The 17,446-nt window shown below is 48.6% G+C and overlaps 1 protein-coding gene across 6 annotated transcripts in view; it reads right to left on the reverse strand.

Moving 5' to 3' along the window:
- Window positions 1-17,446, reverse strand: part of MAST3 (microtubule associated serine/threonine kinase 3) — a 65,851-nt gene that overhangs the window by 16,796 nt on the left and 31,609 nt on the right. For all 6 annotated transcript variants that reach the window (XM_048497565.1, XM_048497562.1, XM_048497561.1 and 3 more), the window contains 10 exons: window positions 14,863-15,072; window positions 14,665-14,766; window positions 14,030-14,162; window positions 9,149-9,219; window positions 7,926-8,011; window positions 6,311-6,519; window positions 4,226-4,364; window positions 3,665-3,797; window positions 3,106-3,271; window positions 5-106 (listed from right to left, as the gene is read on the reverse strand). In XM_048497565.1, coding sequence (XP_048353522.1) covers window positions 5-106; window positions 3,106-3,271; window positions 3,665-3,797; window positions 4,226-4,364; window positions 6,311-6,519; window positions 7,926-8,011; window positions 9,149-9,219; window positions 14,030-14,162; window positions 14,665-14,766; window positions 14,863-15,072 — 1,351 coding nt within the window. The remainder of the gene's footprint in view (window positions 1-4; window positions 107-3,105; window positions 3,272-3,664; window positions 3,798-4,225; window positions 4,365-6,310; window positions 6,520-7,925; window positions 8,012-9,148; window positions 9,220-14,029; window positions 14,163-14,664; window positions 14,767-14,862; window positions 15,073-17,446) is intronic.

Genomic DNA, 17,446 nt, shown 5'->3' on the forward strand with positions numbered 1-17,446 from the left:
AGACCTGTGCCTAAACGCTCCAGCGGGCACTGCCGCAGGAGTCGAGTGATCAAGTCTTGTGCATCGGCAGGAAGTTGTTCATCCCCTTCTGGCCACAGGATCTCATCTGAAAAAGCAGAACAAAGAGACTTTGGGAGGGGATTCTGCAGCCTCCCCCCCCCCCACAACTATCCCTTAGAATCCAGACAGAGAACAGACATAAATATCAGAGGAACTCCCCATGGAGGAGAGATCTATCAACTGCTGCCATTTAGAAGAAGAAGAAGAAGAAGAAGAAGAAGAAGAGGAGGAGTTTGGATTTCTATCCCCCCTTTCTCTCCTGCAGGAGACTCAAAGGGGCTGACAATCTCCTTGCCTTTCCCCCCTCCCAACAAACACCCTGCAAGGTGGGTGGGGCTGAGAGAGCTCTGAGAAGCTGTGACTAGCCCAAGGTCACCCAGCTGGCGTGTGTGGGAGCGTACAGGCTAATCTGAATTCCCCAGAGAAGCCTCCACAACTCAGGCGGCAGAGCTGGGAATCAAACCCCAGTTCCTCCAGATTAGATACACGAGCTCTTAGCCTCCTACGCCACTGCTGCTCCCCTAGCAAAGTTACGATAGATTGGCTCTGAGCTAGACGTAGAAGTGACAAATAGGCACAACTTCTAAACGGCAGAGCAAGTGCCGGGTGCTAACCACGCAAGGGGTGTTCTCATACCTGCTGGCGGCAGCAGTTGCTACCCAGGGTTTTTTGGGTAACGCAGAAGGGAAGGGGGTTAGGGTTAGGGTGTTGCCAAGCACAGAGCTGGGACAGCCAAGGGTGTCGAATTTAAGCTTGATAGCCTTGTCTGGCCTATCCACCTCGCCATGCATCCCATCAAAGCGAACAGCCTGATTCCTCCTCACTGCCTCCTGGCACAGAAAGGGGAAGCCCAGCATGGCTGGTTGCAGCGCTTGTTCAGTCTCTGGCCTTGAATTGTGAGGCCACTTCCAAAAGAGGGCCAGAGGGCCATCTCCACTCACCCTTTCCTGCAAACTCTGTTGAATTAACATTGAACATAAGAACGTAAGAACTAGCCTGCTGGATCAGACCAGAGTCCATCTAGTCCAGCACTCTGCTACTCGCAGTGGCCCACCAGGTGCCTTTGGGAGCTCACAGGCAGGAGGTGAAAGCAAGGGCCTTCTGCTGCTGCTGCTCCCGAGCACCTGGTCTGCTAAGGCATTTGCAATCTCAGATCAAGGAGGATCAAGATTGGTAGCCATACATCGACTTCTCCTCCATAAATCTGTCCAAGCCCTTTTAAAAGTTATCCAGGTGAGTGGCCATCACCACCTCCTGTGGCAGCATATTCCAAACACCAATCACACGTTGCGTGAAGAAGTGTTTCCTTTTCTTAGTCCTAATTCTTCCCCCCAGCATTTTCAATGGATGCCCCCTGGTTCTAGAATTGTGAGAAAGAGAGAAAAATTTCTTCAAGTCATCCACTAGGCATTCCTACTGAGGGTATTTGTGAGCTTCCAATGGCACCTGGTGGGCCACTGCGAGTAGCAGAGAGCTGGACTAGATGGACTCTGGTCTGATCCTCCTTGATCTGAGATTGCAAATGCCTTAACAGTCCAGGTGCTCGGGAGCAACAGCCGCAGAAGGCCATTGCTTTCACCTCCTGCAGGTGAGCTCCCAAAGGCACCTGGTGGGCCACTGCGAGTAGCAGAGTGCTGGACTAGATGGACTCTGGTCTGATCCAGCTGGCTTGTTCTTATGTTCTTAATTGTAGCTTGATGATTTTATTACTTATATTGTATTTGGGATGCTGTGTCCTGACCTGGATAGTACAGGTTAGTCTGTCTGATCTCCTCGGACCTTGTCTGCTAAACAGGATTGACCCTGGTTATGGGAGACCCCCGAAAAACACTCAGGGTCATTATGAAGAGGACGACAATGGCAAACCACCTCTGAGCATCTCTTGCCTTTGAAATCCACATGGGTCTTCATAAATCATGGCTAAGGGGTGGGGTGGTGGGTGGGATTTGGGACTTGACAGCAAAAAAAAGGATGCTGTACAATATGGTTACACAACATGTTTCTGCTGCTTCTGTTCTGTAAACTGCTTTGGACTGAGCTTGTCCAGAAGCAAGCCCAGTCACAAAAATTTGAGCCGAACAGTGAGCGTGCAGAGTGGCAGCCTGCATCCAGGCACCAAATCCTGGGGGCAGAGAGCAGGGCAGCAATGCAGCCTTCATCCTGGTTTCTTCTTCTTCTTCAAGCTCCCACCCACACCATCCAACTTAATCACATGAAGAAGAAGAAGAAGAAGAAGAAGAAGAAGAAGAAGAAGAAGAAGAAGAAGAAGAAGAAGAAGAAGAAGAAGAAGAAGAAGAAGAAGAAGAAGAAGAAGAGTTTGGATTTATATCCCCCCTTTCTCTCCTGCAGGAGACTCAAAGGGGCTGACAATCTCTTTGCCCTTCCCCCCTCACAACAAACACCCTGTGAGGTGGGTGGGGCTGAGAGAGCTCCGAGAAGCTATGACTAGCCCAAGGTCACCCGGCTGGCATGTGTGGGAGTGCACAGGCTAATCTGAATTCCCCAGATAAGCCTCCACAGCTCAGGCGGCAGAGCGGGGAATCGAACCCGGTTCCTCCAGATTAGATACACGAGCTCTTAACCTCCTACTGCCAATGAGCTCCACAATTTCAAAACATGGGGGGGGGGGATCTTTTTCTCATGTCTGCTGACCAGCAAACCCTCCTTCCCGAGGCTACTTGAGATAGATCGTTGGAACAAGGCGGAGGAACAATGGAGGTCAGCTACATTTCTCCTTTCTGCAGACAACAGAATCCTGTCTTTGAGGAGAGGAACTACCCCCACCCCCCACCCCCACCCCCACCCTGTTTGCCACCAGGAATGCATCACACGCTGAGCATCGGTCTGGAGGGGGCTTCTGCCTTGGCCAGCTGACTGAGATAATCTAATGGTTTCCTGAATGGCTCTTTTGTGGAGGAGTCCCGGCAGAAGCTGCATGAATGGAAGGGCTCCCTGCCAGGCATCTGGGAAGGCCTGACCCCCGTTTCCTGACACTGCCACAATCCAGAAACTTCCCAGCCCACAGCAAAGCAAGGAGGAACCTACCACTGATCACCTGTCCGAAAAGCTCCTCAGGGGTGTCGCCGAAGAATGGGACGCAGCCCACCAAAAACTCGTACAAAATGATTCCCATGGCCCACCAGTCCACTGGTTTGCCATAGCCCTGGATCAGTATCACCTCCGGGGCGATGTACTCAGGAGTGCCACACACCTGCAGAGAGAGATTCTAGCACTCGATTCCTCTGAGCACGGACAGAAGGCGGGTGAGGAGTGCAGCCTAAGGCCTCTCTGGGTACCTGCTGAGGCTCACAAGGTTCTCCTGCCCGGCACAGTCACCAGAGCTTAATGACTGGCTCTTAAATTAGGAGGACTTCTTCCTTTGGGGCGGAAAAACTAGTCTGATAATGTACTTCTGGCAAAGGGCAGTCCCTGCCAGCATGCTACGCGCCAAAGATCCTAAGTGCTTCAGGAAGCAAGCTGGCCCACCTGCTGAGGCAATCCTCTTTTTGCACCTGAGCGGAGACCATCACTAGCTGCCTCTTGTGGGACAGCTAAGGCCTTCAGGACCATCTAAGGCTGCCCCCGCCTCCGGTCTGCACCTCACCTGCTTGTCCACAAACTCCCGCATGTCCTTTTCAATGTGGCCCTCGTAGAGATTCGTGGTCATGTTCATCAAGCCGATCTTGGACAGTCCAAAGTCAGTCAGCTTGATGTGGCCCATCGAGGTGATAAGAAGACTGCCAAGGAAAGAACCTTAGTCACTGGAAGCCTCTGTGTGTGTGTGTGTCTGTGGGAGGGGCTGGAGGCTACAAGGATGCTTCCCCACCCAAGAGGTGCATCGTTGGGCTGAAAGATCTACTTCCATGGACCTTGAACTTGGGGTTTCTCTATGCTGCCCCTTGTGGGATTGTTTTTTGGGTCATTATGGAGATCAGCACGTTTTGGGGTAGAGATATCCTTATAGCATCATCCATATAGCATGGGGATTGAGATATCATCCATATAGCATCCATGAAGTCATGGGAACTTTGCAATAGGAGCTCAGGGCCACATAACACTACAAACCACAACAGATGCAGCTACTAGAGGAAGGGATTAGATTTTCCCCTGGACAATCTATTCACAAGGGGAAGAGAGCTTCTCCAGTCAAAGAATCGTGGCTTACTTGTCTGGCTTGAGGTCTCGGTGGACGATGCCATAACTGTGAAGGTATTCCAGGGCCAGCACGGTCTCTGCAAAATACAGCCGGGCCATGTCCACTGGTAGCGGGCCCATGTTTTTCAGCAACGTCGCACAGTCCCCTCCTGTCAGAGGCAGAAGCTTATAATCCATCTTTGTTTTGGTTTGGTCCCATCCCTCTGCCAAGAGAGGCAGTGTGCCATGCTTGCCTCTCCCTGCCATGCTACGGGATCCTTTCCCTGCAGGATGAGAGGCCCTGCAGGAAGGAGGCCCTCAGAGTGGCGGGAGGCTGCTTCACGCCCAGCGCAAGCTTTTTATCATTTGGTGATCTTTCAGTGCTTTCACTTCTATGGATTTTAAAAAAAACCTTTGAGTGACATCGTTCTATAGCCGTGGCGGCGAACCTTTGGCACTCCAGAATGTTATGGACTACAATTCCCATCAGCCCCTGCCAGCATGGCCAATTGGCCATGTTGGCAGGGGCTGATGGGAATTGTAGTCCATAACATCTGGAGTGCCAAAGGTTCGCCACCACTGCTCTATAGTCTATGACAGACCTGGGCATTATACGGCCCACGGGCCACATCCGGCCCGGGCCGGATGACCCTGACTGGCCCCCCCGCCTTGCTGGGGAGCGAGGCGCCTTTGAAAGCCCCGCAGAAGCCGGTTGCCTTGGCTGCTGGCTTCTGCGGGGCTTTCAAAAGCGCCCCGCCCCCCTGCCTTTTGGCCTGACCCTCCACAATATTTTCTGTTTCTTATGCGGCCCCATGGAAAAAATAATTGCCCACCCCTGGTCTATGATATTTAGTTGTATCAGTTTGAAATGCTTCTGAATTTGTTCAAAACAGAAGAGCGATTAATTAGCTCCATGGATATCTGTCCTGCCAAAGAAGAACGGCTGCGAGGCAAGTCACTCCTGGCGATCCTTCCGCTGGCCGCTCTGATGCATTCTGAACAAACCAAAAAACCTTTGCTTGCATCTCCCCAACTCTTGTCCCCTTCCCAAAGTTTGGTTTCAAAGAAGGGGCTGAGAAGGGTGGGGGTCCGGAACGTCCACCTCAATGGCTGTCAGCTCCGCCCAGACTCCTTCACCTTAACGCTTCCTCCTGCCATATGGACTAGGAAGTTCTTTTCCTGACAAATCGCCAGCTATGGGATGTGGAAGACTGTTGCACAGAAATACTTCAGCACACATACAATGAACCTGCAGAAGAGTTAAATACCCATGACAGTCCACTCAACCTAAATCTCTCTTTGACTGGATGGCCCATCAGCCTCCAGGATTCAGGCCAGCCAGTGTGGGGTGTACCTGGTCAAGTGTAAATGGGTTGCTCGGACCTGCTGCTGTCAGGTGACTTCAGACCAGCCCCCCTCATTCAGCCTATCCCCAAAAGTGGGGAAGGCAGATCGATCAATTCCTGCTCTCTTCCCCTTTCTGCCCCTGTTGACAAATTCCCAAGCACCTGCCAGCTCCGCAGCCTCACCTTCAGAGGTGGGATCCAGCAGGTTCTCACCAGTTCCCGAGAGTGGGTTACTGATTATTTGTGTGTGCCGAGAGCGGGTTACTAATTGGGTCTGCTTTTCCATTAGAAATTCCCTTAGGTCCAAAAATCATAAAGTCCTGTTGTTTCCTATGTGGCTGGTTAGCGAAGGTAGAAAACGGGATAATTCTCCCTGTTGTTGGGCTGTTTTAAAAACATGTTTTAGAAATACGATAAAGTTCCTCGTTTAAGGAAAGTATCCTTCTTTTGATTTCTAGAAACAAAATTAAGTATTTGAAAGTATTAAGTATTTGACAGGCAGTCAATTAGAGGAGAAGTAGTTGTTTCTGTTGGCAGTAGACGATAGGACTTGCGATAATGAGTTTAAATTATGGACAGAAAGATACCAGCTGGAAATTAGGAACTTCTTTTTTTTAACAGCAACAGAGAAATTATTAATGCCCCGCCCCCGGAATGCCCGGCCACGCCCCCGTCGTGCCCCGCCCATCCCCATTGGCGCTACGCCACTGTTTGAATCCCACCACCATGGGAACCTGTTACTAAAATTTTTGGATCCCACCACTGCTCACCTTCCACATACTCCATGACCATGCAGAGGTGGCGGCGGGTCTCAAAGGAGCAGAACATGCTGACCACAAAGGGGTTCTCTGCAAAGGTCAGAATGTCTCGCTCCACAAAGACCTGCTGGATCTGGTTTCGCAGCACCAAGTTCTGCTTGTTGATTTTTTTGATGGCGAAGCGCTGGCGGGATTCCTTGTGCCGTACGAGATACACGGCCCTAGAAAGGACAGAGAGGAGTTGGAAGAAGCCTCCCAGGGACACTCCTAACCTAACCAAGCAAAAGAATGGACCAATCAAGATGGCCCACTACAGAGGACACAATGACCTTGACCTCCCGCCTAGTGCTGCCCGTTTCTTAACTATTGGTGTTTGCGCGGGCTTTTCTCAGTCTTGGCTTAATGCCAGAATCCCAAAAACACACACAAGCTCTTGTTGAAAGACAGCGGCTTTATTGATTCCGGGATCTTCCCTGGCCAAAGCCAAGACTGAGAAAAGCCCACGCAAGCACCAATAAGAAACTGGCAGCCCCCCCCCCCCCCAGCCTGGGAAAGTGCACCTAAAAGTAAGTGTAAGGAGATAACAAGAGATGGGCAAGCAATGACCTTGAGCACCACCTGGAGATACTCCACATTCTACAGCCGTGGTGGCGAACCTTTGGCACTCCAGATGTTATGGACCAGGGGTAGGGAACCTTTAACACTCAAAGAGCCATTTGGAGCCGTTTTCCGCGGGAAAAGAAAACACTTGGAGCCGCAAATAATTTTTGACATTTAAAATAAAGATAACACTATATATATAGGGGTTTTTTAACCTTTTACTCCGCTCATTCTGAGAAGTGCATGGATGTGCCCGCCCTGCTGCTTGCAGGGCAGGCAAGGATGAAGCCGGCGGCTCGACTTCGCCGGCCACTGGGAAAGCGCCCGCCCCGCTCCAACGGGGCAGGCGAGGAAGAGAAGCCACAGTGGCGCTTGGCCCAGCCGACCGTGGGCAGTTGGTGCGCCCGCCCTGCTGCCTGCAGGGCGGGCAAGGATGGGGCCGGCAGCTCGGCTCGTGGAGCCACAGTGCAAGGGCAGAAGAGCCGCATGCAGCTCTCGAGCCGCAGGTTCCCTACCCCTGCTACGGACTTCAATTCCCATCAGCTCCTACCAGCATGGCCAATTGGCCATGCTGGCGGGGGCTGATGGGAATTGTAGTCCATAACATCTGGAGAGCCAAAGGTTCGCCACCACTATTCTACAGCAACAGTGAAAAGACAGTTAGAAACACAGTTAACCCTTACCATCCACCCCCAGTGCAATGAAACAGCGGCATAAGCAAAATCCCAAAATACAGGCCTCCTGACATCAGGGCTCCGATCCACAAAAAGAGGCACCCGGCAAGCGCTGCACAAATCCTCCCCTCCCACCTGTCACACGAGTCCGCCTGAAGTCCTCCTCAGGACTGCGGCAAGGACTTGGCGTGGTGAACGCAACGACAAAGCGCTGGCTCGCCCCTCCGGCCACCGAGACCGAGTGTCGATTTGCACAAGCGTTCTTCTGCACAGCAAGGTCTACTCTTCCAGCCAGATAAGCTACTTTCCCCTGAAAGCAGCAAACAGCAGCCCAGCCCGGCCCGGCCACTCACCCGTATGCTCCATTGCTGATCAACTTGATGGTTTCGAAATCACTCTCGCAGGGCTTCCGCCGAGGTCCGGGGCCAGCGGGCCTGTTCTGAGAGAGGAGGAGAAGGAACGTCGGAGGTTGTTTGCCCCAGTTTGTGTTGCATTTCTTCTAACAATAACAGAACTACCACTACTGTTGCACTCTGGCTATAACTAATATTTCAAATACGTATATCTATATCAGTGATGGCGAACCTTTTTGAGACCGACCGCCCAAATTGCAACCCCAAACCCACTTATTTATCACAAAGTGCCAACACGGCAATTTAACCTGAATACAGAGGTTTTAGTTTAGAAAAAACGGTTGGCTCCGAGGCATGCGTTACTCGGGAGTAAGCTTGGTGGTAGTCGGTGGCTTTGCTTTGAAGCAACCGTGCAACTCTTCCAATGGATCACGACCCTAGGAGGGTTTACTCAGAAGCAAGCCCCATTGCCAGCAACCGAGCTTACTCCCAGATAAAGGATCGTGCTTTAGTTCTTTGCATGAAAATCAGTGGGGTTTAACAGTGCTTAACAAGTTACCTACACTGCTAGATGTAGGTCTTAGGTTTAATGCTAATAGGTCTTAGGTTTAATGCTAATAATCGAGCCCAGCGGCCCAAGCCAGCCTAGATGTGGGGGGGGGGGGAGCACTCTGTTCGTGCGTGCCCACAGAGAGGGCTCTGAGTGCCACCGCTGGCACCCGTGCCATAGGTTCGCCACCACTGATCTATATACATGAGTTTATATCATTGTTCGTATTTTTTATATTTCATTAGTTGTAAATACAATCATTTCTTGTCGACTACGTCCAACAGGTAAGTTCAACTTATTTTTAACAATTATAACAAATAGATTCAGGGTCATCCTGATTAGGCGCAATGCGTTTTCCTCCTTGTGTTTAAAAGAATTTGGACTTATGCCTGTGCACAATTTTGGACTTATCATTGAATACGTACTTACCTGAGTGGATTAATATAAAATGTTGATGAACCAAGATGGACTGAATATATTTATGTATATACCTGTTTTCGCATTGATTGAATACTTACCTTAAGGATGCTGAACTGATGGGAGAGTATGAACTAAATACTTACCTGAATTAATACGGATGACCCTGAATCTATTTGTTATAAATCCAAACTCCTCCTCCTCCTCCTCTGCATCCACCCAATAGGCTCAAAAGGAAACAACAGCGTGGCCTCACCTCCAGTGGCTCCTCTTGCTTCTCCAGACCAGTGGGAGAGCTGCAGTCAACCTGACCGAGCTGAACCATTTCTGGGGAAAGAGGAAAACGGCAGTGACCCCCATGACTATGGATGGGTGAAGATGATTGAGGGCCGCCTCCAGTTGGGCATGCAGCCCAGGGCGGGTTATTTTGGAGCATCCGCACACAACCCCCTCCCTTCCAGGTTTCCCCTGCTTTGCTCCAACCTTTGCCAACCCTGGTTTGAGGAGATCTCTGTTTGCACGCCATGCGGATGAAAGTGACATAAAGTTTCCCCTTCAGTTGTGTTGGGCCCTGGGGAACCACCACGAGCAGTGATTTTATAGGCAAGCCTCTTTTGTGGGGTAGTTTGCCATGCTGGCAGGGGCTGATGGGAATTGTAGTCCATAACATCTGGAGTGCCAAAGGTTCGCCACCACTGTCCTACCGTGTTTCCCCGAAAATAAGACAATGTCTTATATTAATTTTTGCTCCCAAAGATGCGCTATGTCTTATTTTCAGGGGACGTCTTATTTTTCTGTGTTCTGTTCGTCGGGCATGCTTCCAAACAAAAACTTGGCTACGTCTTACTTTTGGGGGATGCCTTATATTTCGCACTTCAGCAAAACCTCTACTACGTCTTATTTTCCGGGGATGTCTTATATTCGGGGAAACAGGGTAGCTATGAGGTAGGTACTCATTTACCGACCAAGAAATGGATGGATAGCTGAGTTGACCATGAGCCAGCTGCCAGGATATCTGACCCACAGGGGGCTCGAACTCCTGACCGTGTGAGTGGCAGTGCAAGCACTTAACCACTATATCACATGGCTCCTGAAAGTGATATACCCACACTGCAACCACTGACCTCGCCCGCTCAATTGACACCCCCACCCCCATTCTAGAGGGATTTTTAAAACAGTATTGGCAAGGCCACTGTAGCATTATAACTGTTGTGCACTGCCCAGAGCCCTCTGGGGATAGGGCGGTATATAAAACCAAATAAAAAATAAAAAATAAAATAACGTTATAACCATCTATTGCCACAATCTAGTTCTTTCCATTGCTGGCAAACCTTTCCCCTTGTAGCTCTCCAGTGAAAAGTGTTAGCAATTCCTTTAAAAGAAGAGAGGGAACCAAACCGCAATAGGGCCAAGAAAGGTGTTTTTAGATATATGGGGAAAACGGAGAGGTAAATGGATGCCCGGTACTCTGGATGTGGCACCATTGGCAAGTGTGGCTGGAAAAGAGGAAAAAAGGGATAAAAATATTGAAAAGACAAGGAATTCAGACTGTTGCAAATCTGATAAGAAAAGGAGGAGAAATTATGACCTTACAAAATTTTATAGAGTTGGACAGTTTCAAAATGGTTGGAATATATATGGGAACAAATACAGCTAGAGATATTTGAGAGACTGACAAAAAATATTTTATGGAAAGAAAAAATAGAAGATATCATGAAGATATGGACAGTGTTTGAAAAATGGATTGAAGATGCCGGATTTAACGAAGAGCCATGGAATAAGAGAATAAGAAGAATGAACCTCCTACTGCTTGCATGAAATAATTAATAGAAAGAAGGGGGGAGGGGGGAGAAAATGGGAAAAAATGTATAGATGGAAGAAAAATAGTAAATGTAACAAATGTATTAATACTCTATACAATAAAAAAATTATTAATTTTTTTTTTATAGAGTTAGGAGGTAATGAGAACTGGTTGGTCTTGAGGGGCATTTGGGAAAGGAAAAAGGTTTCACGAATAAAAGGAGAATGTATAATGGCTAAATGTTTTGAACTATATGAAAAATGTAAAGGGAAAATATTGGGACATATATATATATATATATATATATAACCATATATATATGGTTATGGTTGATGACAAAGACTTTATGATAAGAACATTGAATCAAAAATGGGAGAAGGAAGGTTTCCTAGACACTGGGAAAACTGAAAATTTAATAGACAGTCGGAAAAAATATAAAGATTGAGAAATATATGGAATTGGAAAGAAAAGTGATATTGAAATGGTATAGAACACCAAAACAACTAGCATATATGATTAAAGGACTCAGTCCTAAATGCTGGCACTGCGGAGATCAGGAGGCATATTATAGCCATATGTGGACGGAATGTATAGAAGTGAAAAAATTTTGGACAACCGTAATGTTATATATCGAGAAACTGGTGAAGATTAATATTGGGATAAATAATGATTTAATGTTCATGGGTGTAATGGAGGATAGAAGGGTAGATAAAAAATGTAGCTACATGTATAAAATAATGACCAAAGCAGCACATGCAGCAATAGCTTTAGGCTGGAAATAAAGAAAAAATGGACAATCCAGAAATGGTTGGAATACATCTGGGAACAAGTGACACTGGACATTTTAGACATAATAACAAAGAATAAATTGTGGCAAGATAAACAGAGCGAAATCTTGAAGATATGGACCATATAGGTGGACTGGATGAAAGAAGCTGGAGTCAATGAGGAGAAATGGGAGAAGAGATTACAAAAGAATGAACTTACTGCTGTTTGTTTGATAAAACCATGAAAAAATACAGGGGGGAGGGGAAAAAAGGGGAAAAATTTATTGTTTGAAAACAAATGAAGAAAAGCATTAATATAAAATGTAATATTCAAATGATACAATAATTTTTTTTTAAAAAAAAGCAATTCCTTTAAAAATGAAAAGTGGAAATTCAGAGGAATTTGGTCATATTATGAGAAGGCACGAGTCACTGGCCCCGTGGGACTCATCACAGTTCTGTAGGGCCTGCAACACTGTTCCATTCTTGATGAATCACATTCGCATAGTTTTGAACTGTCTGGATTGTTCACATTTTATATGCTTTTCATTTATTAATTTTAAATTATATTTATTATGTAGATTGTTAGCTAGTCTTCTTAGCCCACCTGGTGGGGAAAGCGGGATATCACATTGAATGAATGAATGAATGAATGAATAGAACAGTGATGGCGAACCTTTTTGAGACCGAGTGCCCAAATTGCAACCCAAAACCCACTTATTTATCGCAAAGTGCCAACACGGCAATTTAACCTGAATGCTGAGGTTTTAATTTAGGAAAAACAGTTGGCTCTGAGGTGTGCGTTACTCGGGAGCAAGCTTGGTGGTAGTCCGTGGCTTTGCTTTGAAGCAACAGTGCAACTCTTTCAACGGGTGAATCAAGACTCTAGGAGGGTTTATTCAGAAGCAAGCCCCATTGCCAACAACCAAGCTTACTCCCAGGTAAAGGATCGCGCTTTAGTTCTTCACATGAAAATCAGTGGGGTTTAACAGCACTTAATAGGGTTACCTACACTGCTTCCCCAAAACTAGGTCTTAGGTTTAATGCTAATAATCAAGCCCAGCAACCCAGGCCAGCCTAAATAGGGGGGGGGGGCCTCTGCGTGTGCCCGCAGAGAGGGCTCTGAGTGCCACCTCTGGCATCCGTGCCATAGGTTCGCCACCACTGGAATAGAACAATGCTAGGAAAAGTTGAAGGCAGCAGGAAAAGAGGAGGGTGGACTGACCAATCAAGGGAGACACAGTCCTCAGTTTGCAAGACCCGAGCAAGGCTCTTAACAAGAGGATGTTTTGGAGGTCATTCATTTATAGGGCCACCATTGGTTAGAAGCATCTTGACAGTGCTAAACACACACACACACACACACAGGGTAGTTCACGACAATAGATCCCTCCAGCGGCACAAGGAGGAGGGGAGATTAATTGCAGGGAGAATGGCAGTCCACAGAGTTTTCAAACTCCCGCGTGGACATTCTGCTGCCACAGCAAACACCTCTGCATCTGGAGTGACAACAACAGAGAAATTTGGGCGTCTTAGTTGATAGTTCCATGGGAATGTCCACTCAATGCATGGCAGCTGTGAAAAAGGCAAACTCTATGCTGGGGATCATTGGGAAAGGAATTGAGAATAAAACTGCAAAGATTGTCATGCCCTTATATAAAGCAGTGGTGCGACCGCACTTGGAGTACTGTGTCCAGTTCTGGTCGCCGCATCTCAAAAAGGATATCGAGGAGATAGAAAAAGTGCAGAGAAGGGCAACGAGGATGATTGAGGGACTGGAGCACCTTCCCTATGAGGAGAGGCTGCAGCGTTTGGGACTCTTTAGTTTGGAGAGGAGACTTCTGAGGAGGGGTATGATTGAAGTCTATAAAGTTATGCATGGGGTAGAAAATGTTGACAGAGAGAAGTTTTTCTCTCTTTCTCACAATACTAGAACCAGGGGGCATTCATTGAAAATGTTGGGGGGAAGAATTAGGACTAATAAAAGGAAACACTTCTTCACGCAACGTGTGATTGGTGTTTGGAATATGCTGCCACAGGAGGTGGTGATGGCCACTAACCTGGATAGCTTTAAAAAGGGCTTGGACAAATTTATGGAGGAGAAGTCGATCTATGGCTACCAATCTTGATCCTCTTTGATTTGAGATTGCAAATGCCTTAGAAGACCAGGTGCTCGGGAGCAGCAGCAGCAGAAGGTCCTTGCTTTCACCTCCTGCATGTGAGCTCCCAAAGGCACCTGGTGGGCCACTGCGAGTAGCAGAGAGCTGGACTAGATGGACTCTGGTCTGATCCAGCTGGCTTGTTCTTATGTTCTTAAAGAGAAGCCTGGCCCTGCAGACGTGGCCTTCGCACTGAAGTGTTCAAAGTGCGCCATTACTATCTAATGAGAGCCCTGCAAAGTAGAGAGTGTCATGATGAGTTCCGTTCTACAGATAGGAGGAGATGGAGGCCAATAGAAAAAGCCCATCTGACAAGTTTGGGACTGAGACCAGCAGCCTCCAGATCACAGCCAATCGCTCCAGCCCAGTTCCCCAGCTATCACACCGGCCCTACCGTCTCCCCTCCTCACCCTCCAGGGGGTCTTTGGCTAGTCCAAGCTGACTGATAATATAACGGGGGATGTCCGTCTTGATCCCTTGCCCAGCTTTGGCGTGTCCTTCCGCTTCCTCCAAGAGGTGGTAGAACTCCTCTGGATTAAATTCCTGCAGAGATAGGGACAGAAAAGCATGAAGGACAAAGGAACGCTCTGCCTCCCTCCAGCCCAGAACTCCATGGACTCAAATCATTATCTGCCCAAGGGTTGCAGAAACACTGCAGACAGATAGCCCACCATTGGGGGAAGGGGGGACAGCACTTCCTCATTTCAATGGATGCCCCCTGGTTCTAGTATGGTGAGAAAGAGAGAACAATTTCCCTCTGTCGACATTTTCTACCCCGTGCATAATTTTATAGACTTCAATCATCTCCCCCCTCAGCCGTCTCCTCTCCAAACTAAAGAGTCCCAAAGCAAGTGGAGGAGGAGAAGGTGAGGCCTTGATCCAGGAGAGCAGAATAGGGACAGGCACCTGCCCTTGACAGTTCCCGTTCTGCCCAGGCTTCCAGCTGTGCTGCTCAGCCGGAAAGGCAGGCAGGAGCCCAGCAGGACACAAAGGAAGCCCCCCCCCTCCGCCCCGCCCCCCCTCCCTAGATCAGCAAGAACATTACCAAACACTCCAGCAGGCGAGCCGGACGGGAGATGATGATCAACAGTTTCCTGACCAGCTGCTCAATGAAGCGCACCTCCTCGCTCTCCGACCGTTCCTGGGCCTAGGGGGAGGGAAGGAGACCACAGGAACACCTGGATGTTGGGAGGGGGCCAATGGAAGGGGAGGGGGCTGGGCGGGGTGGGGCAGGAGAACTCACATCTCTCAGCAGCTTCTCCAGCTTCTCCTGCAGCTCCATGAAGTAGCAGGAAGTGATGAGCGCCTGGCAGGACTTGGCCAGGCAGTCGCGAGCCAGCTCAATGATCTGGTGGTGGATGAAGCCCAGGAGGCCGTCGGCCAAGGGCAGGGTGCTGCCGGGGCAGAAACTGGAAATGGTCTCCGCCAAGCGTTCCTCCATCTGAGCTGTGGCCTGCAGGGGGACACAGGACGGGGGTGGGAACAGGGCTAGTTGGCAACCGTTGCCGAGACCCCGGATTTCTTTTGCAGGAGTGAGGCATCCGCACAGGTGAGAACGTGCAGAGGTCTCTGAGCATGCACAGGTGTCCATGTAGCCCCGCTCTCTTCCTACCCTCAGAGCTGACAAGGTGCAGAAGTGCGGAGCTCACGCTCCGGAAAGGCTTCTTCTGCTGTCTGCTGCTGCAAACCCTGAGTGCGCTGCCACTGGGGCAGAGGCAAGCAGGTCAGACCTGATGGGAAGTTGCAGCAGTGGCGTAGGAGGTTGAGAGCTCGTGTGTCTAATCTGGAGGAACCGGGTTTGATTCCCAGCTCTGCCGCCTGAGCTGTGGAGGCTTATCTGGGGGATTCAGATTAGCCTGTACACTCCCACACACGCCAGCTGGGTGACCTTGGGCTAGTCACAGCTTCTCGGCGCTCTCTCAGCCCCACCTACCTCACAGGGTGTTTGTTGTGAGGGGGGAAGGGCAAGGAGATGGTAAGCCCCTTTGAGTCTCCTGCAGGAGAGAAAGGGGGGATATGAATCCAAACTCCTCCTCCTCCTCTTCTTCTTCTTCTTCTCCCCCCACCCCCGTTCCCATATGTTATGTGTGTGCAAGCCTGTGGAAATATCTGCCTCCTCCAGAAGGCAGTGGAAGTGGGCACAACAACCGCATGACAGACGCTGACGGCTTTAAGAGTCATTCCCTCTCCTTTGGAAACTGTGTCTGGGGTGCAGTGAACGGTAAGAGTCCCTAACAGAGAGTTGTCAGCACCAAGCAACAACGCTCAGGATTTCCCAGGAGGAAACCGTGACAGCGGAAGACCTATAAAACTGGTACATTTATGTATTTGTTTAAAATATTTTACACCTACCAAGGTGTAATTCAAGTTAATTCATGCCACGGTATTCTTTACATATGGGAACAGAAGCTGGGCTATGAGGAAAGCTGACAGGAACAAGTAGAGTTTGGATTTATATCTCCCCTTTCTCTCCTACAGGGAGACTCAAAGGGGCTGACTAGCTCCTTTCCATTCCTCTCCCCACAACAGACACCTTGTGAGGCAGGTGGGGCTGAGAGAATTCTGCAACTAGCCCAGGGCCACCTAGCAGGGAAGCAGATCCAATTCACCAGATTAGCGTCCACCTGCTCTTAACCACTACGCCACGCTGGAAGAAAGTAGACTCCTTTGGAATGTGGTGTTGGAGGGATGCTTTAGGGATACTGAGGACCTCCCAAAAGACCAATCAGTGGGTTCTAGATCAATCAAGCCTGGACTCTCCCTAGAAGTCAAAATGATGAGACGGATTGACTTGATCAAGGAAACTACAGCCCTTAGTTTGAACAAAGCTGTTAATGAGAGGACATTTTGGAGGACTTTGATTCATAGGGTTGTCAGGAGGAAGAAGCAACTTGATGGCAGAAGTGGGGTAGGAGGTTAAGAGCTCATGTATCTAATCTGGAGGAACAGGTTTGATTCCCAGCTCTGCCGCCTGAGCTGTGGAGGCTTATCTGGGGAATTCAGATTAGCCTGTGCACTCCCACACACGCCAGCTGGGTGACATTGGGCTAGTCACAGCTTCTCGGAGCTCTCTCGGCCCCACCTACCTCACAGGGTTTTTGTTGTGAGGGGGGAAGGGCAGGGAGATTGTCAGCCCCTTTGAGTCTCCTGCAGGAGAGAAAGGGGGGATATAAATCCAAACTCTTCTCTCTCTCTCTCTCTCTCTCTCTCTCTCTCTCTCTCTCTCTCTCTCTCACACACACACACACACACACACACACACACGGTATGATTAAAAACATAAATATGACAACCAGATAGGAAACTTGAGTTAACAATTAAAACCATCTCTCAACAAAACCAAACTAACGAGGCTAGGTTTGCAGGGTAGAATTATTTTCTTTAAAAAACTAATTTTCTACCCCACAAATCTTAACTATGTCTTTCCAAACAAATTTCATCGTAGCAAGCAAAATAACTCAAAAACTGCAAAAGACCATACGTTGTAGAAATGACAGAAGTTATATATATATATATAAAATAGCAACATCAATCACTTAAAACCCATCATACTGAGATCATAAAATCGGGGAGGAGAAAGAGAAGGCTGCATCCAAGAAAGCAAAAGGAAAAACATTTTCACCTGGCTCAAGGTTAGTTAGGCACCAGTCCTGTAGAGAACATCGCGTAAAACAATTCGGGTGTCACCACCGAGAAGGCCCTTTTTCTAGAGATTACTCACCTCAATTTTGCAAATGGGGATGCAGGTAGGAGAGGAGGAGGAGAAGAAGAAGAAGAAGAAGAAGAAGAAGAAGAAGAAGAAGAAGAAGAAGAAGAAGAAGAAGAAG

The sequence above is a fragment of the Sphaerodactylus townsendi genome, linkage group LG05, assembly GCF_021028975.2.
Source record: "Sphaerodactylus townsendi isolate TG3544 linkage group LG05, MPM_Stown_v2.3, whole genome shotgun sequence".
In the NCBI taxonomy this organism is placed as follows: Eukaryota; Metazoa; Chordata; class Lepidosauria; order Squamata; family Sphaerodactylidae; genus Sphaerodactylus; species Sphaerodactylus townsendi.